General features: G+C 44.4%; 1 protein-coding gene across 2 annotated transcripts; it reads left to right on the top strand.

The window, feature by feature from the left end:
- The first annotated feature begins 22,139 nt into the window (after positions 1-22,139).
- Positions 22,140-27,164, top strand: LOC136551553 (meiotic nuclear division protein 1 homolog). Of its 2 annotated transcripts, XM_066543089.1 has the most exons (10): positions 22,140-22,285; positions 23,014-23,094; positions 23,636-23,752; positions 24,017-24,055; positions 24,608-24,715; positions 24,790-24,852; positions 24,930-24,981; positions 25,166-25,210; positions 25,582-25,661; positions 26,848-27,164. In XM_066543089.1, the coding sequence occupies exons 1-10, from the start codon at positions 22,283-22,285 to the stop codon at positions 26,881-26,883; spliced, it is 624 nt and encodes a 207-aa protein (XP_066399186.1). In that variant the 5' UTR covers positions 22,140-22,282; the 3' UTR covers positions 26,884-27,164. The 2 variants fall into 2 exon arrangements, with proteins under 2 accessions (XP_066399186.1, XP_066399187.1); XM_066543090.1 differs by lacking the exon at positions 25,166-25,210.
- Positions 27,165-27,775: the final 611 nt, after the last annotated feature.

Below are 27,775 nucleotides of genomic sequence, written 5' to 3'. Positions count from 1 at the left end.
TACAAAGGGGTTAACAAATACTAGTACAAGTTTGGGTTTCAAAACCGCTTAGTGAAAACAACATAGCTTTCAAATGATTACATTAATATAAGTTCCAAATATATTGCTAGCATAGTGACATCATCCGACAAAAGCATATAGATGAGAAGTAAGTATAGAATCACCGAGCCCACCGATGGTTAGCCACCATCATCAACAGGTCGAGAACATCACCTGCAACAAGGTGGGATAAACCCTGAGTACTCGAATGTACTCAGCCAGACTTACCCATCGGAAACCAAAACAAATGACACCAAGGATCATGCAAGGCTTTCTTTAGTGGGCTAGCTGACTTATTTGCAAAAAGCATAAGCTATCATGAAGAAACCATTTTAAGTACTTGGCATCATCTTTATTATGACCTATCCATCTAGGTAAGCACCTGTACTATAGCAATCACTTGATTAACCAATAACATCCAGTTACCAATTTAGATTTAGCATATCCCATACCATCCAGATAACCATCATTGTTCCATAATAATTACTACAATGAAGTAACTCAAGTCAAGTGCTCACTATCCAGGAGCGATGGCGATTCGAATCGATTCCTAACCAGCTGGTGATTTATTCCTTACACAAACCTCACTCACCCGCTAAAGTGAGATATTGATCACCGAGTCAACTTTCTAGGAATCTCGAGTTTGCCAGGAACCACATGTACCCGGGGGCCGACCGACTGCACTTTGGTCTTATCATCTCGCCCCCGTGTCCTACCACACCTGCTCCGGTACAGTGCGCTGCGGGCAATCTACTCAGCCCGAAAAATCTCCTAGCTTCGCGGTCGGAAGGTACTTTATTCGGCCAGCTAAATGTAAGGCATGCGTTCAACATGACTCGAGGCCCAACAACGGTCGGTCCTTAATCGACACAGACGGAAACTAACAGCACCCCAGAACCCTGTCTGGTTGCCTCCAACTTTTTCCGTCCGATCTCCAATTATCCATTACACATGATTAATTCCAGGATATCATTCTTTCCATAGCTAAATTCTTCCAGTAACCACCTATAATATAGGTGATCGGATATCACCGATCGCTACCGGTCTAAGCAAGGCTAAGCAGTTATTCGATCCTGACCTAATAGGGTAAAAAGGTAATAAGGTAGGCAAGGATAGTAATAAATGCATCAACGGTTTCAATCAACTCCTACAACTTAATGCAACAATATATAACTCATATATAGAAAGAATTGCTTTTATAAATTAGGAGACTTATAATGCTCCGGGGCTTGCCTGGGATCTGACACAAGTCAGTTCAGTTAACTTGCACTATCCTGGTGACATCTCAGATCCTAGCACTCGCTTAGTCCTTCCATCTTCGGGACAGATCCATCAAACACCGTCTTCGGGTTTGGCTCCAACATCACATCCTTCACGTGGTTCATCTAGCGTACCTAAATGAGATGCAAGATGCATGTGTATGAATGTGATGAATGGTAACACAAGATGCATCACATAAGCATTCAAGACAACACAAGATTATGTAAGACATAGACACCAATAGCTATTTAACTATCATCACACAACTAACTATAGAGAGCAAGCACATCAAGCATGACACAAGTTTAATAAGGTCACAAGTATCATAACTTGATCATCAACAAAGCCACACTTAGCAATATACAAGCAAACAACTATAATTGGAATCTGTCAATTTCTGGACATGCAAACAGCAGCTATAAGATTTAGCTATAACTGGAGTTACACAAAACCAAATGACTTGCAAGAAGACATTATGGAAAGCTTATGAAATTTTCTACAATTCATCTTTAATCATCTTAGCATGATTCTCAAGTTAACTAAGTCAAATATATCCATTTACAGAAACTGGTCCACAGTTGACAGAAAACAGCCATTTCTGAAACTCAACTTTAAACAGCTGTAACTCTTAAACTACTTGGCCAAATGACACCAAATTTTAATAGAAGCTAGATACATGAATTATCTACAACTTTTGTATAAACAAGTTTCACAACAAAGCACATTATCATGAAGAACTTTGCTAAGTTTCCAGATCTATCCATAAACCACATCGGCAAGAAAATAATTATTAACTTATGTTGCAAATACATAATTGGGCAAAACCAACTTTACCAACATTTCACACATGACTAAAGAACACCAGAAAACCTAGTGTCCATGACCAAATAAATTCTTTTAATACATTTCTTAATTTATTTTAGATAACAAGGTGACTTAATGAACATATACCAAAAGTGCACAATAACTTCTACAAAAATTACAGTGGCTCACATATCCTCTCAATAGTCTACTGTACAAATTTCACTCCATTTGGATATGTATAGCAACCTCTATGAAAAAGACAAGTTGCTAAAGCAAGAATTCATGTGAGAGCAAGATAAACCAATAACTCACTCATACTTCATCCAATACTCATGAAATTTTTACCACACATCAACTATCACATGAGTAGCATGCCACAAAAATTTTACTTCATTTCGAGCCCTAGATCTACAGTTATGAAAAATAACAAATTTAACTAGCATTACAACCTTACTGCACAAATCTATTTTTACCGCAAAATATTTAAACTAAAACATGCCATATTATAGATCCACTGCATAGACAATTTCACAAGGATTCCAAAAAGTCCTCATTTACTATTTTACGAATTTCCTATGAATTACTATGAATTTCCAAAGATTCAGCAAATTACTACAAATAGGTCCTTATCGGCACTATTCATCTGAGTCACTGACTTCGCAGTTAGAACCCTGACTTTCGTCGAATTTTTGTAGGAGGTCCCTGACGGGATTTTGAACAGGGAGGTCGTCGGAGGCTCGCGGTGCCGGCCAGAGGAGGATGTTCGGCGGCGATGGAGTGGCGGAGGAGCATCAGTGGGTTGTCTCGCACTCGTAGGTGGCCACGACATGGACGGAGGCGGCCTGTGGCCTGCTGGCCGCGTGAGCAGGCGGAACGCCGACGACTGCTCGGCGGCGACGGCGCCACGGCAGTCGAGGTGACTGGAAAAGGGGCACAGGAGGGGCGGCGCACGACGGAGAAGGTGATGCCGTGCTTGGTTCGGACGGAGGAGGGATGGAGTGGAGGCAGTAGCAGCGGCAGCGAGCTCGGCGGCGGCATTCATGGCGGCCGCGCTCTGGCGGGCGCGCAGGCGCGCGGTCAGAGCAAGAGAGGCGATGGGGAGCACATAGGGAGTGAAGAGGAGGATGGAGAGGGCGTGCTGGTGCCCCTCCTCATCGGCAGCAGGGCGCAGGGCGTCCACGACGCGTGGAGCAGTGGCGGCGAGCATGGCATCCGCGTGTCGTCCGTTGGGGCGTTTTCGCGAACAGGTGGCGGGCGACGACGGGATCAGCGTGGAACGCGATTTTGGGCTATTTCTAGGCCGAATCAGGACCTGGGCCGAATACGAAGATCGAAGCCCGCACGAAGCTCTACGTTTTTCATTAAGGGGGTTCAGCCATTAGCAAAACATATTAGAAGATAAATGTATGTCAAAACAGTAGTGTCAACACCTTGACGGTAGTCACGGAAACTCACTTTCGGTGGTCAAAACTTCTTCAAACTGAATCCAACTTTTTGTATGCTCTTTACCAAGGTGTAAACTCCAACTTTTGTTTTTGTGCCAAATCAAGTTGCTTAACAAAATTTGGAGAACGCGAGACGTCAATGCCGATGTCGATGAATTTCAGACTTAGAATATTTCTAAGTGCTGAAATCAGCAGCAAATTTGATCTTGTGACCTCGATTTGACTTACTTCCAAGATGATCTAGCTCTTAGTCCAAAAACAAAGTTTGTTCTACATGATATGGACTACAACTTTCATTTAAGGTCCAACCTCAAAACTGGTATAGAACCTACTGTTCTACTTTGACCAAAGTAGGATCACGATGAAGCTTAAATTATCCTTTTTGATCCATTGGAGCGTTTTCGTGGCATTTGCCCAACATGAATCTTTCATGACTTTTGTTGTAGAGTTCATCTAGAGTCATTTGGGCATGGTTGCAAGATTTGGTTGATGATCGAGAATTCCCTTCACTTAATAAAGCAATCCAAGAAAGAATGTAACTCATCATTTCATGCGACTTCTTGATTCCAAACTTCACGAAACTTTTCCATGGATTAATATAGATGGTTATTGATGTGAGACACATGGAGATATTCCAATAACACTAGCCAAGCATATATCTTAAAAAAGGGGTCTATATGTAAAGCAAGGGTGCAATATCCAAGTTTAGGTCGGGGCTCAATTCCATAGGTTGACCTTGACATCTTCATCATCACTTAATATACCATGTTTTAGCTCAAAACCATTGCTTAACTGGTGGCAAACACCTGGGGTGTTACAGGAGCTACTTCTATGCTACACAAGTAAGAAGGTAACTAGTAAGCTACACAAGCTAACTAATTACAAGAGCAATTATACAAGCACAATGTATATGAAATATAAATACAAGCTTGTGAAAGAGGGATTACAAACCAACAGGAAGAACAAGGTTGACACAGTGATTTTTCTCCCAAGGTTCACGTGTTTGCCAACACGCTAGTCCCCATTGTGTCGACCGCTCATTTGGTGGTTCGACGGCTAATTGGCATCACCCGCCAAGCCCGCACATTGGGCACCACAAGAACCTACCCCGAAAGTGAGGGTAGTTCAATGGCATGCTCAACTAGAGTTGCTCTTCACGGCTCCCACAGGGCGAGCACAATGCCCCTCACAAAGCTCTTCTCCTGGAGCACCGCATAAGCTTCTTGCAGGCTTCGACGGAGACCACCACCAAGCTGTCTAGGAGGTGGCAACCTCCAAGAGTCACAAGCACCATCGGCTTGCAACTCGATCACCTAGTGCCACTAGATGCAACCTCATGATGCAATCACACTAGAATCACTCTCTCACACAATCGGATGATCACTATCAAGCATATTGTAACACCCCTGGTGTTACGAGCTTACTTAGCACCGCGATGTAGGCCTAAGAAAATTTCTAAAATGATTTTTCTTGGATTTTAAAACTTGACTTATGTATGTCTGATAGCAAATAAAATGGTGAATGACTTGTTTATTTGATTAAGCATGAAAAACAATTTTTATAAACAATTCGCTATTCACATCCACGTCGCGTTGTTGGCCCACGTCACCGTGTACGCGGGCTTGCTAGATATCGCCAACGGAGCTGTACCGCAGTCTGCCTCCATTGCCTCATTGCGTTATTGTCTTTGTCGCAGCGCCGTTGTCTACCTTCGCATCCTGCCAAGTTGAGTCATCTCATGTCTGCACGCACCTGCATTAATCAGTTCATTTGTTTGTTCATATATATATATATATATATATATATATATATATATATCAATTCTTCTTGATCATTGATATCACACAGGATAGAATCAATTTTAAGTTGAACTGATTATTAGTGTGACCTTTTGTATGGATAAAATAATAATAGTCTCGGAAGATTAGCTAGATAAAGATACTAGTGGCGGGTAATGCTAGCGGCTAGCGCTAATAGCTACTTAGCTAGCTGCAAAAAGTACCAGCGCAGGCCTACAGAGTCAGGAAGGAGCACCATTATTGTGCTATGGTAGTGCAATGGATTGGATTGGACGTCCTACCATGATGTGTTTAGGAAGTAGAGGACAGAGCCGCACACGTCTCCTTGTTGCCTCTATCTCTGCGTGTTTTTTTGGGTCAAGTCAAGTCATGTCAGTCCTGCCTCCTCGCTTGGTCGTTCTCTCAGACTCTGTTTGTCTTTTACGCCAGTGCTCCCTGCTCATTGCTGCTGCCTGCACTGCTGCTGTCGGGCTAGGGCTCGCGTGCACCTATGCCCAGTTCACCTCCCTCGCTACACGCCGCACCACTGTCTATTCTCCTCGTCCCATCGCCCTGTGTTATGGCAGAGCCATGCAGCTGCAAGATGACGCTCGCCACGCTCGCTAGTTGCCGCTTGGAGCACAACGCCTCCATTAATAGCGAGCTGCCACTCAGTAGAGCATTGGCATAGCTCCACTCCCTCTGCTTATCTTGCGCCGAGTCACCGCGCTCGCAGGCGCAACCGAGCTCTTGGCCGCGCTGCTGTCTTGCGCCTATGCCCGCCATGGCTGTGCCTTCCTCCACCATAGCCGAGTGGAGGTGTCTCAGCTTTATGTGCCGAGCCACCTCACCAGCCATCACCCACGCCAGACCCGCCGCTCCGCGGCGCTGCCCTTCTAGGCATCTCCTTCGCAGCGCCACCCCCTTCCCCGCTCTCACCGACTGGGTCACGCTGGCCATCATCCGGCATCCCTCACAGCACACGCGCCTCGCCCCTGAGCCACATGCGAGCATGCCATGCCACCTAGTGCCGGCCACCTCCAGCACCGCTTCATTCCCGTGCCACGCATGCCATGTCCGCCGGTGCCTGGGAGTCCGGTCTTGCCAGCATTGCACCCCGTTGTGGCCACGCCCGTTGTACAACAGCCCCTCCCCAATGCGCGTGCCCCTCGGTCCGCTGCTGCCACGCCCGTGTGCCGCAGCACCCGCCTGGGCCGGGTGGCCACGCTGTTCCATCTCCGCAGCACCTCACCACCTGCTGCCGTGGCCGGTGATGCGCTCCATCGCCGCAACAGCTCACACCATGGTCCGCCGTGAGCTCCGCCTCCCCGAGCCACTCGGCTGCAGCACCGCCATGCCGTGCCGCTCGGCACCCCGGCGTCTGCCTCGCTAGTCGTCGTTGCCCCATAGCGTTGTTGCCGCCGCTGGCGGCTAGTGCGTCTGATCCGTGCTCTGCTATTGGGAAGAGAGAGCAAGGTGAGAATATGTAAATAGAGATAGCAGTAAGGTCCTAGGTGCAATAATCGTGACTCAAAGAAATAATAAAAATGGTAGCATGTTAAATAGACAGAAGTTTTGGGAGGTTCTTGCAAAACTATCACCGCGCACTGGGCTTGCCCAGCTAGGCCGGCCTTCCGCCCCGTGCCTGGGCCGCGTGTGCGCGCTATGCGTTTGGGCCATGCCCTCTCCACCTAGGCCGTCAGTCGCGCACCGCTTGGGCCAGCCTGGTGTTGCACTGCCTGGGCCGCCCGTCGGTCCAGCCTGCTACGCGCCACTAGACCACGTACATCGTTCCTTGCTGGGCCGAGTTTGATTGACGCCAACCCATTTCGATTTGTGGAGCAATTTCTAAGTTAGTTAAAAGGGTAAAGTTGTAAAATCAATATAAAATTGTGTAGTTGTCCAAAAATGATAAAACCAGTTTTGTTGAGTCTCTAAAATCATGATCTACCTGCTAGTATAATTTGTTCACATAGTTGGATAATATTCTTAGAAGCTATATAATTAAATTAGGATACTTAGTATTGTAAAAATATAAACTTATAGGAATTGTTGTGATAAATTGGTAATAGTATTGAATCTAAAATTTTTACAGTAGGATCCTAGCAATATTAGGTACTCACTATAAATTTGGTAGCTCTAGAATAATGAGTTACTAAATAGATAATGACGTTCCTATTTCGAATAATGATTAAATCGATAGATTAGAATAAAGAAACAGCTTGGGTTTATATAACTAAAATAATTATTGGGAAATAACGTCTTATCCGACAACGTGTATATGTAGCCTAAGTACGGTTGTCGTTAGAACTAGCCGTTAACTTGAGAGGCGTAAATCGTATTTTACGAGTCACGATTGTAATCGATTATATGTCTTTGCATTGCATCACATTGCATATCATATAGGTACGATGATGGAGCAACGGATCGATCAAAGGATGGTTGGGAATCCAAAGATGGTGTAATGGTATTCTCTCCAGGAGATGATGCAATGGGCTTTCTATTCAGATGATATGGATGATCTAAAGATGTTGATACTAACTTTTTAATATCTCTTACCCAGGCAAGCCCCGGTGCATAACCCCTGCTTTTCTATAGTTTAAATTATATTTGTGCATTAAGTTTTAAGGAGTTGAATGAAACCCACTTGCATATATATATATCTCTATCCTATGAGTCTTATTAGTATGACAGGATCGTGTAGATTGCTATGCTACTGTACTCCGGTAGAAGTCAAGTGATTGCTTGTCACTCGCGAGAGAGAGGAAATATATTACTGTATTATTATCACTTGAAAAATATAAATGGTGGAAAGGAAAATGGTGACCGAACAGGGATATGGTTTAGGTATTGGTGGGTGTAAGAGGTTGTGTCACCGTAGACGCGGGGCATGGCTTGGTTACACTGCTTTCCCTATCTGTGTCGGTTAAGGACCGTCGTTGCATATAACTCTAGGCAAGTCATAGATTTATTGTCCTGAGCACATACTTGGGTGTGGGCGTAGGGAAAACTTGTTGCTCTCTTGTCGCGGATCTGGCTCTTTTCGGACCGACTGATTGGAGGCGGGGATGGTGGAGGTCCTTTCACCACACTGAGTCCGGGACTCAGGAAGTGGGGGCTTGGAGTCTAAGGTTTGGATGGGGACCTGAACACCAGGGACAGGAGAGTGATGGGTTAGTCTTGCTTGTGCTTGGGGTACAAGCGAGGGTGTGTGTTTTCGGGGCACCCAGCTGGGCACATTGATTCGTGAATCGCTAGGAAATCCGGTACGGCTTGTCGATGGTTTAGCACCATAGTAAGAACTGACAGATGAAAGATGGAAAGAAAAAGGAAATCTAATTGCTTACCACCTACTTGAAAGTAGTACAGGTGCTTACATAGAATGGTTAGTTAATGAACCAATGCACTGCTAATAAAAATCGAATATAAGGACGCACATTTAGTAATGCTTCCTGCAGATGCAATAAACCCACAAGCCAGATAGCCATGCATATCCTTGGAGTCTTTTTCTTTCCTTCCTATCGGGTAAGTCTTGCTGAGTACAATTGAGTACTCAGGGTTTTATTTTCCCCTATTGCAGGTGACAGGTGGATGCTAGAGCTGACCCTTGTGTGTGGATACCTTCTGGTGGGCTCAGCGAGGATTCCTTTACGCTGCGATCGTAGTTTATTTACAACTCTCACCAAATGTTTTTATAAATGAAAGATTTATAATCTGTTGTCATAACTTATATACTAATGCTTCATCATGCCATAAATATCTATTTATTTTCGCTGTAATTCTGATCACATGTTATATTCAGCTGTTACAATAAATTATTCATAACTTTGGTAATATGATTACATTCTGCTGTTATACTAATAAATATTATACTCTGATGTTATACTACAAGTGATGTAAGAAATGGTTAAGAATGATGTAAGCTTAATTCTCTCATTTGTGATCCTAATGGCCAAAATGTGGATTTTTGGGTTCTCCCCTGGGGTGTGCCCGACGGAACCGAGTAATTTAGTGTTCTCCTTTGAGTGCTTAGTGTCTAATGGAAGACAAGCACTCATAGGAGGCATTAGATTAGACAGTTCTACCATAGGTGGTATCAGAGCACAAATGAGGAAATAAGGCTTCGAAAACCTTTTCTAAACTAAAATTTGACAACAAATTCTTTTAAAAAATTAGGATGTTTGTATGCGAAGTTATATAAGTAGACCTATTACTATGGTTATGTATCCAGGATAGATGGCACTCTACTGACTTAGGTAGGCTTAATCAATTTTTCTGCAGGTGCACTAACTCAAGCATAGTCCAATAGTATCGACTAGTTGCAGGGAGAGAACGGTGTGCCAAAAATCTAAGAACAGGTTGCCCTATATGTTGGCAACAGTGGAAGGACATATAGGACGTGCATTCATGCATATCCTATTTGTGCATTGTAGTGCCATATTGCTTGCAGATATGCCATCCATAGGTGTCACACGTGTCGTATTGTGCACAACGGCCTCGTTTCTATTATGGAGTTAGGTCTGCACTGTAGCTTTGTGCTCTGCGTTCACCTTGGTTCACGCTTGTCATGACCCACGTTCTTCCCGTACCCCTTTTCTGTGCTCTTGTCGGACTCTTGCCCTATAGTCGTACTAGTCAGTAATGGCATCGCACGTCGCTCGCCTCGAACGCGTGGAATTTGGTCGATTCATTCATAGTGATCCCACGTGGGAACCCTGGTGGACTGCGTCAGGACCACTGAACACTCTGCCTTTATAAGCAGAGTCTGACTTAGCTATTGGTATCACCACTCGGCGCACTTTAGCTCGCTTAGCTTTTCCTTTGAGCCAGCTTTTCGCTCAGCCTCCCTTACAACCACCATCGAAGATGGCAGGAGACTGGGTTAGTAGTTACTGCCTAAACATTGAGGGTTTTTCCAAAATCCTGCATGCCACCCTACAAAAGCTCAGAGTCAAAGATCGTCCTAGGTATGAGGGCCATGAGTATGAGGAGCATGGCACCGAGTGGTGTGAGGTTACCGTCTACATTGGGAAGAGTGAAGAGTTCTCTGACCTCACTAAAGCCTAGAGTGTGACCACAACCGGGTTTAGCTTCACCGACACCTACCAGGTTATGGCCCACAAAGCCCTATGGTACCTCTACCAGATCTATGAAGAGCCCATTGCCCATACCCCCATGCGGTTCTTTCCACCTTTGGACAGAAATCAGTGGGCATGGAGGGCTCGCATGGAGGCCTTGCAAGGGTGGGATGCACAAGAAGACAGTCCAACCGTGGTGCACTTGACCACATACCTGCTTGCTCTGGATGAGTAATATGACCGGCATGCCCTAGAGCTAGGGGCGTGCCTTCAGAGCACCGAGGAAGCCGAGATCTTCAACCGGATGCTCCAGGTGCAGCTCGCCAAAGCGCATGCCAGTGCTATAGCTGCTGAGAGCCGAGAGACTGCCATGTCAAAAGCCCTAAAGGAGGCTGAAGACCAGCATGTTCATCAGCTACGTGCGGCCTATCTTGTCACTAGGGCTAAGCGAAGGACGCTAGCTGCTAAAAGGCAGGATGCCCCGATCTTAGAAGGGACCCCTATCCACCTAGAAAGAAGAAGAACTGGTGTTGCAGCACCGCCAGCACCTCCACCCTTGGAAGTGTCAGAAGTCGAGCCCTTGATTCCTCTCACTCAGCCATTGCCACAAGAAGATGTAGATTAGTTGCCTTGGGATGTTGTAACCGTAGTAGTAGTGCTTTTTGTCACTGTCCTCCGGTATTGTACTCTTGCCGTTGTTGTTCATCCGTAGTTGTTGAGATCGTCCGCCAGTAGGAAAGGTGAATGATGTATCGTGAATGGGAGCCTAAATGCCTGTATGATGTACTTGTATAAGACCATTGGAACATGCATTTTATTTAGTTCGCAGTGTTTATTGCGTTCATCTACCTTAAGTTCATAAAATGTGCTTAAGAGTTTTCTAGGGTGATATTAAGTGGGGTACAAGAGAAGTTGCCCTTCAGATACCAGTAGATCAGCCATGATTGGATAATTTTGGATATTGTATCGACTAATTATGGATGTTCTAGTAGAATACTTGAATCGCTTTAAATCAAATCTACCATGGGATTTGAATTCCTTGTCCCTTGTTGTTTGAAATTTTTCCCTTGCAATACTCCCCTTACTCTATGGTCTATGACCCCACCGCCTTCATGGCATGTAAATTGGTAGTAGTTGCCTGGTTAATAGCTTATGGTGCCATGATGAAACTGAGGGCTCCATGTGGAATAGCTGCCACATGGTGACGCTGCTTGGCACGCGCTGGTATCGAGGTTGTTAACCAAGTACATTTACCAAGTGACACCACCATACCACCTTTGGTACAAATAAATTCATTGAAAATGTTCAGGTGTTTAAACAGGGAATCCACAACAGGTTGATGCAGAAGTGCTCTCTTAGGGTAAGCAAGAGGAGGTGGTTTTGAAGAAAGTATGGCATGATCTAAGTCTACATGAAAGACAGATGTGGTCGAGTAAAGGAAAGCAAAAGAAGACTAGTAAGGAAAGCTAGCAGTGGTTAGTCGGGAGTAATTAAAAAGTCTGAGTGGATGTCATGTCCTAAGCCCTATGCTTAGTTGACCGCGCTATGCATGCTGGGTCATTTCGCTGCGTGCCCTACGAACGTTGTCTGTATCAGACCCTTATCACCCTGTTTTCGCATGGCCACGGCATCGTGCAGTGCTCGTCGTCCTTGTGCACTATGCGTTTCTCCTTTTCCCCAGCATCCGGTCGGCTCTTGACTCTCACGCCGCGTCCCTCGTACCGCACCCCTACCCTCTCCTTTCTTTCTTCTTTTGGTGACACGACCGCCCACACGCCTACCTCGTCGAGCGGACCCCCTCTACTCTCCTTTATTTCCCCTCCACCACTCATGTAGGAAGCGCACCATGTCCAACCTTATCTCCACGGCATGAAGCGTCTGTGTATCCCATCCACTCCGCCTCCACTTCCGGTGTGTTGCTTCCCACCTCTGTTCGCCCTATAAATACCCTTGATCCTTGCTCTTCTTCATTCTAGTCCCTCACATTTGGAGCATAGCTACGAGATCTAGTCGCCATTGTAAAGCTAGGTTCGTCAGTTTGAGGTGATGGTGTAATCTGAGAAGAAGAAAGGATCCGGTTCATCGAAGAAGTTTAAGTTCCCTTTTTGGGTAGTCAATCTTAAGGTTCACGATGTTTTACTTCTCAATCGACTGTTTCTGGATCTATTGGTGCTACGCCATGTTTTTGATAATCATCTTCTGGTTGTTTCTCCATTATCCTCGTCTATCTCAACTTTTGGAGTAGGTCTCGGTTGTACCAGGTTGCTCTTAACCATGTATCCCTAGATCCCCGTGTAGTTTAGTATTCGAAGTCGTGTAATCTTTTGTGTAATCCCTGATCTATGAAATGTAATCGCGTTTTCCCCTCTGCTGGTTCTTGCTTCGACTCTCAGGATGAGATTCTTTTTAAGGGGGGTTGGTTGTAACACCCCTAGTGTTACAACCTTACTTAGCACCGTGATTTAGGCCTAAGAAAATTTCTGAAACAATTTTTCTTGGATTTTAAAACTTGACTTATGTATGTCTGATAGCAAATAAAATGGTGAATGGCTTGTTTATTTGATTAAGCGTGAAAAAACAATTTTTATAAACAATTCGTTGTTCACATCCATGTCGCGTTGTCGGCCCACGTCGCCATGTACGCGGGCTTGCTAGATATCGCCAACGAAGTTGTACTGCAGTCTGCCTCCGTTGCCTCGTCGCGTTATTGTCTTTGTCACAGCACCATTGTCTACCTTCGCATCCCGCCAAGTTGAGTCGTCTCATGTCTGCACGCACCTACATTGATCAGTTCATTTGTTTGTTCATATATATATATATATATATATTCTTGATCATTGATATCACACAGGACGGAATCAATTTTAAGTTGAACTGATTGTTAGTGTGACCTTTTGTATGGATAAAATAATAATAGTCTCAGAAGATTAGCTAGATAAAGATACTAGTGGCGAGTAATGCTAGCGGCTAGCGCCAATAGCTACTTAGCTAGCTGCAAAAAGTACCAGCGTAGGCCTACGCACAACAGAGTCAGGAAGGAGCACCATTATTGTGCTGTGGCAGTGCAATGGATTGGATCGGACGTCCTGCCATGATGTGTTTAGGAAGTAGAGGACAGAGCCACACGCGTCTCCTTGTTGCCTCTGTCTTTGCGTGTGTTTTTTTCAGGTCAAGTCAAGTCGTGTCAGTCCTGCCTCCCCGCTTGCTCGTTCTCTCAGACCCTGTTTATCTTTTACACCAGTGCTCCCTGCCCATTGCTGCTGCCTGCACTGCTACTGTCGGGTTGGGGCTCGCGTGCACCTATGCCCAGTTCACCTCCCCCGCTACGCACCACACCATTGTCTGTTCTCCTCGTCCCATCACCCTGTGTTACGGCAGAGCCATGCAGCTGCAAGATGACACTCGCCACGCTCGCTAGCTATCGCTCAGAGCACAACGCCTCCATTAATAGCAAGCTGATACTTAGTAGAGCATTGGCACAGCTCTACTCCCTCTGCTTATCTCGCGCCGAGTCACCGCGCTCGCAGGCGCAACCGAGCTCTTGACCGTGCTACTGTCTTGCGCCTTCCTCCACCATAGCCGAGCGGAGGCATCTCAGCTTCGCATGCCGAGCTGCCTGAAAGGTCCTAATATGGCTAGAGGGGGGGTGAATAGCCTATTTACGAATCTACAAGTCAACTAGAATAATTTGATTAGTATGACAAATAGCGAAATGCAAACTTGCTCTAGCTCTACAAGGGTTGCAAGCCACCTATCCAATAATTCTAGTTGCAATGATAGCTAGACACGCAATTTGCTATGATACTACTCACTAAGAGCTCTCAATCTTTCTACTCTAAAAGAGCTCCACTAAGCAAACTTAAATAGCAAAGCAAGCTCTCAAATCTAATTACACTAAAGAGCTTGCTACAACTAGTTTGCAAGAATGTAAATGAGTAAGTAGGATGGTTATACCGCCGTGTAGAGGAATGAATCAATCACAAGATGTATATGAAACCAATCACCAGAAGAATATCAAATGGCAAGAGACAACCAATTTTTCTCCCGAGGTTCACGTGCTTGCCAACACGCTAGTCCCCGTTGTGTCGATCAACACTTGGTGGTTCAGTGGCTAAGAGGTGTTTCACAAACCTCGTCCACATGATAGGACACCGCAAGAACCGACCCACAAGTGAGGTAACTCAATGACACGAGCAATTTACTAGAGTTACCTTTCAGCACTCCATTGGGGAAGGTACAACTCCCCTTATAATCACCGGAGATGCCACGAACAATCACCAACTCATGCCAATCCTCCACCGCTGCTCCAACCGTCTAGGTGGTGGCAACCACCAAGAGAAACAAGTGAAATCCACAGCGCAACACGAATGCCAAGTGCCTCTAGATGCAATCACTCAAGCAATGCACTTGGATTCTCTCTCAATCTCACAATGATGATGGATCAATGATGGAGATGAGTGGGAGTGCTTTGGCTAAGCTCACAAGGTTGCTATGTCAATAAAAAATGTGCAAGAGCCTGAGCTTGAGTTGGCCATGGGGCTTAAATAGAAGCCCCCACGAAATAGAGCCGTTGTAGCCCTTCACTGGGTACTGATCGGGGTGACCGGACGCTCCGGTCCTACTGACCGGACGCTGCTCCTCAGCGTCCGGTTGCCCGATGGCGGCCACGTGTCTCCTACGTTCAACGGTGATCGTTTGATCTCAACGGTCGAAATGTTGACCGGACGCTCCGACAGAGCTGACCGGACGCTGGAGCCTCAGCGTCCGGTCGTTTACAGTAAGGGTCCAAAATATGTTTTTGCCGACCGGATGCGTCCGGTCATGCTTGACCTGACCCTGCCAGTGTCCAGTCAGACGACGTCTCCTCTATGTGCCTCATGTCAGCATACGTCAACACTGACCAGACGCACCCTACCAGTGTCTGGTCATAGAGCAACTCAGTGTCTGGTCGTTTGACCGGTGCCAGCGTCTTCGCTGATACATCTGACCGGATGCGCCGGTCCAACCATGGCCAGCGTCCGGTCACTCCTAGTGACCTCTGTCTTTTCTGTCTAGGGCGCCGGTGGAGTTGCTTACCCTTGCTCCCAAACTTCACCACCCTTGATCAAATGTGCTAACCATCAAGTGTATCACCTTGTGCACATGTGTTAGCATATTTTCACAAACATTTTCAAGGGTGTTAGCACTCCACTAGATCCTAAATGCATATGCAATGAGTTAGAGCATCTAGTGGCACTTTGATAACCGCATTTGGATATGAGTTCCACCCCTCTTAATAGTATGGCTATCGATCCTAAATGTGATCACACTCGCTAAGTGTTTTGATCACCGAAACAAAATGGCTCCTACAATTTTATCTTTGTCTTGAGCCTTTTGTTTTTCTCTTTCTTCTTTTCCAAGTTTAAGCATTTGCTCATCACCATGCCATCACCATCGTCATGATCTTCATCATTGCTTCATCACTTGGAGTAGTGCTACCTTATCTCATAATCACTTTGATAAACTAGGTTAGCACTTAGGGTTTCATCAATCAACCAAAACCAAACTAGAGTTTTCACCGCCTCACCAGCCGTCACCCGTGCCGAACCCGCCGCTCCATGGCGCTAGCCCTTCCAGGCATCTCCTCCGCAGCACCGCCCCCTTCCCCGCTCTCACTGACTGGGTCACGCTTGCTGTCACCCGGCATCCCTCGCGCGCACGCCTCGCCCCTGAGCCATGCGCGAGCACGCCATGCCGCTTGGTGTCGGCCACCTCCAGCGTCACTTCATTCCCGTGCCACATGCGCCATGTCCGCCGGTGCCTAGGAGTCCGGTCTCACCAGCACTGCACCCCGTTGTGGCCACGCAAGCCGTACAACAGCCCCTCCCCGGCACGCGTGCCCCTCGGTCCGCTGCTGCCGCGTCCATGTGCCACAGCACCCGCGTGGGCCGGGTGGCCACGCCATTCCATCTCCGTAGCACCTCACCGCCTGCTGCCGAGGGTGGTGATGCGCCCCATCGTTGCAACAGCTCGCACCACGGTCCGTCGTGAGCTCCGCCTCCCCGAGCCACTTGGTTGCAACATCGCCATGCCATGCCGCTCAGCACCCCGGCGTTTGCCTCGCCGGTCGCCGTTGCCCCACAGCGCTATTGCCGCCGTCGGCGGCCGATGCGTCCAATCTGTGCTCTGCTATTGGGAAGAGAGAGCAAGGTGAGAATATGTAAATAGAGATAGCGGTAAGGTCCTAGGTGTGATAATCGTGACTCAAAGAAATAGTAAAAATGATAGCATGTTAAATAGACAGAAGTTCGGGGAGGTTCTTGCAAAACTGTCACCGTGCACTGGGCTTGGCCAGCTGGGCCAGGCTACCGCCCCGTGCCTAGGCAGTGTGTGCGCGCTATGCGTTTGGGCTGCGTCCTCTCTGCCTGGGCCGTCGGTCGCGCACCGCTTGGGCCGGCCTAGTGCCGCATTGCCTGGGCCGCTCACCGGTCCAGCCTACTACGCGCCACTAGACCGCGTGTGCCGTTCCTTGCTAGGCCGAGTTTGATTGAAGCCGGCTCGTTTCGATTTGTGGAGCAATTTCTAAGTTAGTTAAAAAAGGGTAAAGTTGTAAAATCAATATAAAATTGTGTAGTTATCCAAAAATGGTAAAATTAGTTTTGTTGAGTCTCTGAAATCATGATCTACCTGCTAGTATAATTTGTTCACATAGTTGGATAATATTCTTAGGAGCTATATAATTAAATTAGGATGCTTAATATTGTAAAAATATAAATTTATAGGAATTGTTGTGATAAATTGGTAATAGTATTGAATCTGAAATTTTTACAGTAGGATCCTAGCAATATTAGGTACTCACTGTAAATTTGGTAGCTCTAGAATAAGGAGTTGCTAAATAGATAATGACGCCCTATTTCGAATAATGATTAAATCGATAGATTGGAGTAAAGAAATAGCCTGGGTTTATATAACTAAAATAATTATTGGGAAATAACTGTCTTATCCGACAACGTGTATATGTAGCCTAAGTACGGTTGTCGTTAGAACTAGGCGTTAACTTGAGAGGCGTAAATCGTATTTTATGAGTCACGATTGTAATCGATTAATTATGTCTTTGCATTGCATCACATTGCATATCATATAGGTACGATGATAGAGCAACGGATCGATCAAAGGATGATTGAGAATTCAAAGATGGTGTAATGGTATTCTCTCTAGGAGATGATGCAATGGGCTTTCTATTCAGATGATGTGGATGATCTAAAGATGCTGATACTAACTTTTTAATATCTCTTACCCAGGCAAGACCCGGTGCATAACCCCTACTTTTCTGTAGTTTAAATTATATTTGTACATTAAGTTTTAAGGAGTTAAATGAAACCCACTTGCATATATATATCTCTATCCTATGAGTCTTACTAGTATGACAGGATCGTGTAGATTGCTATGCTACAGTACTCCGATAGAAGTCGAGTGATTGCTTGTCACTCGCGAGAGAGAGGAAATATATTACTGTATTATTATCACTTGAAAAATATAAATGGTGGAAAGGAAAATGTTGACCGGATAGGAATATGGTTTGGGTATTGTTGGGTGTAAGAGGTTGTGTCACCAGTAGATGCGGGGCATGGCTTGGTTACACTGCTTTCCCTGTCTATGTCGGTTAAGGACCGGTCGTTGCATATAACTCTAGGCAAGTCACAGATTTATTAGTCCCGAGCGCATACTTGGGTGTGGGCATAGGGAAAACTTGTTGCTCTCTTGTTGCGGATCCTAGCTCTTTTCGGACCAACTGATTGGAGGACGGGGATGGTGGAGGTCATTGCACCACACTGAGTCCGGGACTCAGGAAGTGGGGGCTTGGAGTCCAAGTTTGAATGGGGACCTGAACACCCGGGACAGGAGAGTGATGGGTTAGTTCTCCTTGTGCCTGGGGTACAAGCGGGGCGTGTGTTTTCGGGGCGCCTAGCTGGGCACATTGATTCACGAATCATCGGGAGATCCGGTACGGCTTGTCTGCGGTTTAGCACCGTAGTAAGATCTGAAAGATGAAAGATGAAAAGAAAAAGAAATCTGATTGCTTACCACCTGCTTGAAAGTAGTACAGGTGCTTATATAGAATGGTTAGTTAATGAACTAATGCACTGCTAATAAAAATCGAATATAAGGACGTACATTTAGTAATGCTTCCTGCAGATGCAATAAACCCACAAGCCAGATAGCCTTGCATACCCTTGGAGTCTTTTTCTTTCCTCCTATTGGGTAAGTCTTGCTGAGTACAATTGAGTACTCAGGGTTTTATTTCCCCCTGTTGCAGGTGATAGGTGGATGCTAGAGCTGACTCTTGTGTGTGGATACCTTCCTGGTAGGCTCAGCGAGGATTCCTTTACGCTACGATCGTAGTTTATTTACAACTCTCACCAAATGTTTTTATAAATAAAAGATTTATAATCTGTTGTCATAACTTATATACTAATGCTTCATCATGCCATGAATATCTATTTATTTCCGCTGTAATTCTGATCACATGTTATATTCTGCTATTACAATAAATTATTCATAACTTTGGTAATATGATTACATTCCACTGTTATACTAATAAATATTATACTTTGATGTTGTACTACAAGTGATGTAAGAAATAGTTAATAATGATATAAGCTTTATTCTCTCATTTGTGATCCTGATGACAAAAATGTGAATTTTCGGGTTCTCCCCTGGGGTGTGCCCGACAGAACCGAGTAATTTAGTGTTATCCTTTGGGTGCTTAGCGTCTAATGGAAGATAAGCACTCCTGGGAGGCATTAGATTAGACGGTTCTGCCATACATGTGAGATGGAGGGCTCCCAAGCACTCTCAAGCATGGACACAAAGTCCCCCGAGGTGCTCAGCACCAGCCATGGCCGAGACCCCTTCTATTTATGGCCCCACAGGCTAAACTAGCCGTTACCCCTTCATTGGACGTTTTTCGGGTTGACCGGACGCGCCGGTCATATCGACCGGACGCAGGACCTCAGCGTCCGGTCAACGGATGCTCGCCATGTGTCGTCTTTATTTAACCTCAGTCACTTGATCTCAACAGTCAAGTGATGACCGGACTCAGCTGCTCAAACTGACCGGACGTAGCAACCTCAGCGTCTGGTCATTTACAGTAAGGTACAAGTAGTGACCGGACGCGTCCGGTCCTTCTCCAACTTCTCTGTGTCGCTTACGTCATCGTACATCAGCCTGACTGGACACAAACTGCCAGCGTCCGGTCAATTTTAGCACCAGCGTCCGGTTGAAGACCGACGCCTGTGGGCTCACTGCTGCCACTAACCGGACGTAGGATCCCAGCGTCCGGTCACCACGTGACCAGCGTCTGGTCCACTCTGTGAGACCCTATCTTTTCTTTATAGGGTGCCAGTGGCACCGTCGGACTGTCCGCACCTGACGAGCGGACACTCCGCCGATGGAGTTTCGAACCCTTCTCTCCGTTCCTTCCCGAGTTGATCCACATCAACTCCAACTTCATCTCCTTTACAAATGTGCCAACACCACCATATGTTTGTGTGTTAGCATTTTCACAATCATTTTTCAAAGGATTAGCCACTCAACTTGCCACGCCACTCAATCCTAGCGATGATACAAAGTTAGATCACTCAAGTGGCACTTAGATGACCGATATGCAAACAAGTTTGCCCCTCTAGGGCCATCTATCCTAAACCCGGTCATCAACTTCTCTACACACCTATGACCGGTGAAATGAAATGCCTTAGGTTATACCTTTGCCTTGGGCATTCCATTCCATCTCCTCCAATATCGATGCAACACATGCACCAACATGATCAACAATGATATGATCCACTTCATATCATCATGTGATCATATTGGTTCATCGATCTTGACTTCACTTGCTTTTCACCGTTGCCTTCGTCCATCGGCGTCAAGTCTTGCTCAAGCTTCACCGCTATGCGGTCCATCGCTCCAAAGCCTTCGACTTGCCCTTCATGCTTGCAAACGGTCCATCAAGCCAAGTCTTGTCTTGATCTTCTCCACCTTGATCACATGACTCAATGTCATGTCTCATGTGCAATGAGCTCCTTCATCATCACATGTATGAGCTTTGCAACATCTCTAAGCCATTTTCACCTTCATGGTATATGTTGCTCACACATATGCACCCTGTGGACTGATCACCTGTGTATCTCACAAAAACACAATTAGTCCAACTAGGTTATCACTCAATTATCAAAACCACACAAGGACCTTTCAATTGTTTTTGTTGGGCTAGGCCGTATCCTAGATACAGATATGTATCCACAGGCGTACTCAAGAATTGCGAAATTAATAAAAAATTCGAATACTCCAGTAGATACGTATCGGGCGCGTATCCGACGCGTATCCAGTATTGGATACGTATCCGACACGCGATACGCTCCCTCACCGACGTATCCGTGTAACGTAGCTCGCGGCTATTATCAAAATCAACATTATACTTTGTCCACTCTTTATCTCCAGGGCGACAGTACAAGACAAACTTTTCTTCGTACGTGCAGACAAGCATGACAGTGCAATCAGGGGGGGTTTGCGATGACAAGGCAAATTTACCAAGTGAATCAATTGGGTCAAGTAATGGAGGAAGGGAAATCTTTGAATAAGAAGTGACATTGCCAAGCAAACACTCTCGGGTTCCCTCATCAAGCATCAGCAACCAATCTCTAAAGCATCCTAGACACGTTTTCCCCTTAAATATTGGCAGACTAGCTTCAAAGAAGCGTCCATTGAAAGGGTTGATGAGTGTCTCAGTTTTGTTGTTGTTTAGAGCAATAATCCATGGGCTACAACGAAAATCTAGGAGAGAGCTATATTCAGGGCAATCCATGGCCTTTGATGTAGAAATTTGTTAAGTCGGACTGAGTCTCAAAAATGTCCTTGCTGAATCTCAACAATCCCAGCTGCTAAGGACAACGTAAAGGCAATCTTCTGGGTAAATGGTACGCTGTTCAAACATAACATATAAGAAAGCGATGTTATTAGCAAGATATAAGAAAACAAAAAGGTTGAATAGCGTTCCTTTGGTTAGGCAGCCCAAGATGTTGGAGCTAATATAATGTGTGGAGTAAATTGTGTCCACATAGCCACAAGCAAAATGCTATCTTTGGTAAGGTGAGTGGACCTAGCATAGGCAACATGAAAGATGGGGTGGATCTTATTTTCGTACGGTAGGATTATATGATCCATGCATATCGGATGAATAAGCTATCCTAGCCTAGGATAATTTTTTAATAACAATAATTACGCATATGAATAACATATTATCAGACTACTAGTAAATAAGTGATGTTCAGCGACTTAATAAAACCACAATCACAGAAATTGCCTAGCAGGGAGGAGACGAGGAACTTACTTCATCGCGATGGAACCGCCGCCCGCCGGTTGAATCTTGCAGGGTATGGAGCCGCCGGCCGATTCAACCCCGAGGGATGAGCGGAGAAGGAGACCAGGAAGTGGGAGGGGTGGGTGCCGCGTCACCGGCGAGCTGATTTGCGTCGCCGGCCACCGGCGAGTACGGAAGGGCAGGCGTGCTGTGCGGCTTGGTCACGATACGCGTATCCTCGGTTGGGCCTTTTAAGGCCTTTTTTTCTTAGCTGGGTCGTATCCAGTTCGGACCATATTTTTCTCATCTCAAAAAAAAAAAAAGAACAGTTCGGACCGTACGATACGCGTATTATTCAATCAAATACGTATTGGCCTCGATATGTAGGAGCGTCCTGCCCGCACCGCACGCGCCAGGCGCCCTGTGCCCCTCCGCCCGAACTGAAGTCATCTCCGTTGCGTTTGGGCGCCAAAAAAGCATCGCCGCATCCGCCGCGCGACTCGTCTCGTCCGCCTCGTCGGCGCCGCCAGCCCCGTCGGGATGGTAAGCACCGCCCCCTACCTCATCCACCCCAGCAGGCGGATCCACGGCTCCTGTGTCTTTTTTTTAAAGGGCCTCTGGGCTCTGGTTGGTTGTAGGGCTTATATTTGTTTTTTCGTTTTTTTTTTCTGGCTTTGATTCATCTCGCCTCGGGGGGCACGTGTAGGGAATGGTGCATTTTTGGGGCGTTGAGGGTTTGTGTTCTTTCCCACCGTTTGCTTGCAAATTGCAATAGACTTCCACTGAATCGCCATTGAGAAACTGGCACCAGGTTGGTGCTGATAGGTTAGAGGCATCGAGTCAACCTTGGGTCTCTAGTGTTACGGGTCTTTCAGCAATAATTCCTACGGGTATACGAAATTTCAGGTGTGGATCAGAATATCAGATGATTAGCAGTTAAGAGAGTCCGTGTCAACTTTGGGTCTCTGGTGTTAATAATTCCTACGGGTATACAAAGTTTCAGGTGTGGATCAAATGATTAGCAGTTAAGAGAGTCCGTGACAAATGTAAGTGTTGGAGTGATGATACTTGTTGTCGTTTGCTACCTTTACAAATAATCTGAAGATGTGCATTCACTCCGTTGCTGTATATGTGTACATATAGTACCATAAAGTTTGTTTCCAGATCCACTGTTTACAGCATTTCTTGTTTCATGTTTTAACAAGGACCTACGTATTGTGAAAAAAAAGATAATGGATAGACTGATCCTCCTTTCCCTTTGTGATGCTTAGTCTAAGAAGAGGGGGCTTTCGTTGGAGGAGAAACGGGAGCAAATGCTTCAAATATTCTATGAGAGCCAGGACTTCTTTCTGGTAAATTCTTCGGTCAGCAATTTGTTATGTTCATTTCAGTGTTACCATATTAACTGTGTCCAAGAACTTGATTTCTGTTCCAAATCTGTAAATGTCTCTGTTTGTTACTGTGGCAGTAGTTGCATTTCTCCCTTTCTTCTGCTTATTTGTTGTATTAGATATTTTGGAGGGTTGAAATAAAGAATACCAAGTGGCTTGCCCTGTATCAATCAAATTACTGCAGTTTACTAACAGTTTCTATTTGATTCTAAGTTGACACGATCATGCTTCCTAATTCCTGGAAGGATCACTGATCTGTCTCATTTGATAATAGCAGTATCTTCTCTTTCCAATCCACAACCATTTATATTAATGCAATCATTTTTCCATAGACTGTTCAAATGCTGATGCCACTTTTATGCTTAAAATTGGAAATTCATGTGCATATTAGTTAACTTTCCTGTGGATTTTGCTACTTGGCTTCTATTCTGTTAGGTTTTGTTATGTAGAATGTGTTTTTCCTGTGCCATAAAATATAATTCTTCCCATATGCCATTTTTAGCTTAAGGAGCTAGAGAAAATGGGTCCTAAAAAGGGAGTGATTAGTCAGTCTGTGAAGGATGTGGTGCAAAGCCTGGTGGATGATGATCTTGTCTTGAAGGATAAAATCGGGACTTCTGTAAGTTTTTTTTTTTCAGTCTCTATTATTGTAGCATGGAGCAACAATAGTTCGACTGCTAACACAATGGTGTAACCATTTGCATTGAGAGTTTGGCATTGAGTTAAGTTATCAGTGATTCAGAAATAGTTACCTGTATTATCCAACAGCTTGCTCTTGCATATAACTGCAGCTTTACATATTGTCTGTGCTGCAAACAAATATATTTTGTTATCCATAAAACCTTTTCTCTCTAGCTCCCAGCCTAAAATAGTTTTCTTGCAGGTGTACTTTTGGAGTCTTCCAAGTTGTGCTGGGAACCAGGTCTTGTAGACTTATTCCTCTCAAATCTTCTTTCTCTGCATACTATGATGAATTGGTGGTAGATAAGTTACTGATCTTAATTAATAACTGACAATAAGATACGGTATCAAGAAACAATATCTTTGTTCTATGATTTTCGGATGACGAGTAGTAAGACATGTCTAAAGTAAGCAGGCCAGAAGTCAGAAGAGGTTCTTGTTTTTGGATAATGTTTCTACATTTACTGTGTGCGTGATAAGGTGTGAAACCTCTTGACCTGATGCTGTAAAATGTGATACAAGCTAACTTCATAGAAGCTTTGCAAGAAGAAAGCTGCATTTGCCATTTCCTACATTTGGAGGGCCACTGTACTTTTTCTAGGGTTACAAACAAAATCTAACAAATCACGATAAGAAGAATATAGGGGTCCTACGTTTTTCTCTGTTGCGCATTGTTTTGCACTTTTTACTCCTCCCTTATTACCCTTATTTTTTTCTATCACGATAAGAAGACTATCTCCCTTATTCTCTAACTTCATAGCTGATGATGATTGAGCTAATGTATCCTTTGTAGCTGAGGAATACTTACAACAAGCTGGAATCTGATCTTTCAAACTCTAGAAAGCGTTACATGGAGCTTGTTGAACATAGAGACAACTTGAAAAGAGGCCGGGAAGACTCTGTATGTTATTATTATGCATATTGTCAAGATGTGCAGTAATCATTTCGACACAAGAACTAATTGTGTTGTTATAGGAAGAGAGGGAAGCTGCTTTGGAGGAGCTGAAGGCTGTAGAGCTACACCATAAGAAACTCAAGGTGCCATTATATTCGTTGGTCTATCCTATGGTTGTTTTAGTCCTATCTACAGCTCAACAATGTTATAAAAATTTCAGGAGGAACTGGCTGCATATGCAGATAGTGATCCAGCTGCAGTAGAAGCAATGAGTATGAGATGGCCTCTTTATACAACTCTTGTATTGATATATTGCTGTCATTGATACATACATCTATTTTAATTTCCTTCACATGGCATCTTTTCATCTTAGTTCTAGCAATATCATTACCTGATCCGAATCTGTGATGCACGTCTTCCCCTCATTTAACTATTACTATATGCTGGTAATTGCAGAGGATGCTATTGATGTTGCTCATTCAGCAGCTAACAGGTGGACAGGTCATATTTTTGCTAATGAACTGCCCTAGATATATGTAGGGATGAAAACGGACCGGATACGGACGGATATCACCGATATTACATTTGTTTTCATATTTTTGTTCGGATTCGGATTCGAATACGGATAGTGTCAACTATGTCGGATAGGATACGATTGGATATCGACATCATAAATATGCGATTTGAGTATTCGGATACGGATACGGTATCGGATGTTGGATATCCGGACTCGGATACGGACAGATCTCAACCCCTCTAAACGGATTCGGTTTCGAATACGGTCGGAAAATATCCGTACCATTTTCATCCCTAGATATATGTCCAATTGCTGTCATTCTGAGGCTACCCTAACATTTTCAATAATATTCCAGACAACATTTTCACTTTGCAACAATGGTGTTCAACCACATTCCCTGAAGCAAAAGAGCAACTTGAACATATGTACAGGGAGGTATGTTTCTATCTTGTTCTGTTCTGACCTTTTCGTGTTTGCAGTATGTTGCCTGACTTCCAGTTGATTAAATATGTTTCATTAATCATTATGCAATGGGATTTACCCACAAGGCCACAAGTATCAAGGACATTGGTGCCTCTGCGTCTTTAGTATCCAGACATTCAATAGTATAGTGATTTTGGGGGCCCGGACCTTATGGAATCATAGGAACAAGTGTGTTTTGATGGTGTCTCCCCCTCCCTACAGGTTGCACATCAATTCTTCAAGGAGTTGAGACTATGAAGTCTTACTAGAGCCAAAATGCTCCAAGAACTGGGCCTAGGTCATATTAGGACTAGTTGTGTAGTCTTTATCTGGTTGTTTGTAAAGGGTCCATTAAGTGACCATTTTCTTCTGTCTTTAATATAAGATACATAGCTCTGTAGCGTGTTCGAAAAGAAATTTTTAGATAGAGGTTTATTGAATTAGCAGAGTTCTCTGCCATGCCATCAGAGTACTGAGTACTTCTATGCCATCTGCTGCTGATGACACTAATAATGAATTATTATGTCCCACACTGGTGCATTAAAAGAGGGGGTGGAGGATATAGAAGAGAGGGCACTGTGCACTGGTGCTTGATCTGTCACTAAAACTGATCAATAAGCATGTACTGATGCTTGAGTGAATCAAATGTTATAAGTTTAGCTGAGCATGCTACACAAGCATATACCTTATTTGGTCTGGCCCACATAGACTACTTTATTTGAAATCCTTTTGTTCTGTAGAGACCTATAACCTAAGTGCATATTTGGCTTGAGCGTGATGGATATGTTGCAGATGGTGCCCAACCTAGTCACTTCCTTTTCATAGTTCAGAAGCATTGGTTAATCGCTATTTAGTAGTTTGTAATTGGGAAAGAATTTCTTCTATTAATACAATGATACGCAGCTCTCCTACGTGTTCGAGAAAAAAAAAATTGGGAAAGATTTTTTTGATTGTTTGCTGGCAGTGAGACAATGGTATACCTCCATGTATACATTGCAAAGAACAACTGAAATTAGAGACAGTTCTTTTCAACACTGCTTAATGTTTCTATATTCCAAGTATTAAGTTAAACTGTAAAGTATCCTCATTTCCTTTTGCAAGAGATTTTTCCTTGTGTGCACTCTATCCTGGTTCTGATTAAGTTCTTGTAAAAAATCAGGTTGGGATCACCGAAGATTTTGAATACCTGCAGTGATGCCCAACAGCCTATTACAGCATTGAATGTGCCACGGCATGTTGGATCTACCACAGATACAAGTTTATCATGTTGCTGTTATGTGAGCAGTTGTCTGCAGTAAATGGTTTTAGTATCATTCAGATGTTTGGCAACAATGACCCAACAATCTGGCCACATTCATGTTAGGGACTATACTATTTCTAGATGGTACCAAGTAGTCTTTCTCCTGCAATGCTTCGAAACTTCATCGAAGCCTCGATTTTATTGAATGTATATTTCTTTGCTGATGGAAAGAACAATAGCTTGCCAGCTGGAAATAAAAATACTGCCCAAAAAATAGCTGGAAATAATAATACTAGAACCAATAGAAACTAAGGGTTTTGAAGACCATGTCAGAAGGGCATATTTGAAAATTTAGTGACGTGATTTTTTTCATCGGGAACATTCTTTGTTCAGACTGAATCACTAAAAATAATACCTGGATTGCTAAAGCATTAGACCTTTTCAGTGGAGGGAACTTTCGCCCTATTTCATTGGGTTTGTGTGGCTTATAAGTCGTACTTTTTCAGCAACGAATAATATTTTTCTCTTACATTAAATCAACTAACAGTACTTTCATCCATGGTTTATCAGCCAAATAAGTCTAAACGAACAAAACGTTTATTCTTAGGGGTAGTGGAAGCTACTAAAAGGGTCCTTGGTCAACTAGTAAAGGTATCAAAAATTAGTAGACGGATTTGACCAGTCGGTACTACTTCCTATGTTTAAAATTGTAAATCGTTCTGACTTTTTGAGTACACAGGTTTTTGTTACACATGTAAATATATATTGTCTAAAAATATATAGTAAAAGCTATGTATTTAGAAAATTCATAATGACTTACAATTTGAAGCTGAGGGAAGTTGCTAAT

Source organism: Miscanthus floridulus, chromosome 4, assembly GCF_019320115.1.
Source record: "Miscanthus floridulus cultivar M001 chromosome 4, ASM1932011v1, whole genome shotgun sequence".
NCBI classification, from domain to species: Eukaryota; Viridiplantae; Streptophyta; class Magnoliopsida; order Poales; family Poaceae; genus Miscanthus; species Miscanthus floridulus.
Note: the sequence above shows the minus strand (reverse complement) of the source record. Positions and strands in the feature narration are given on the sequence as shown.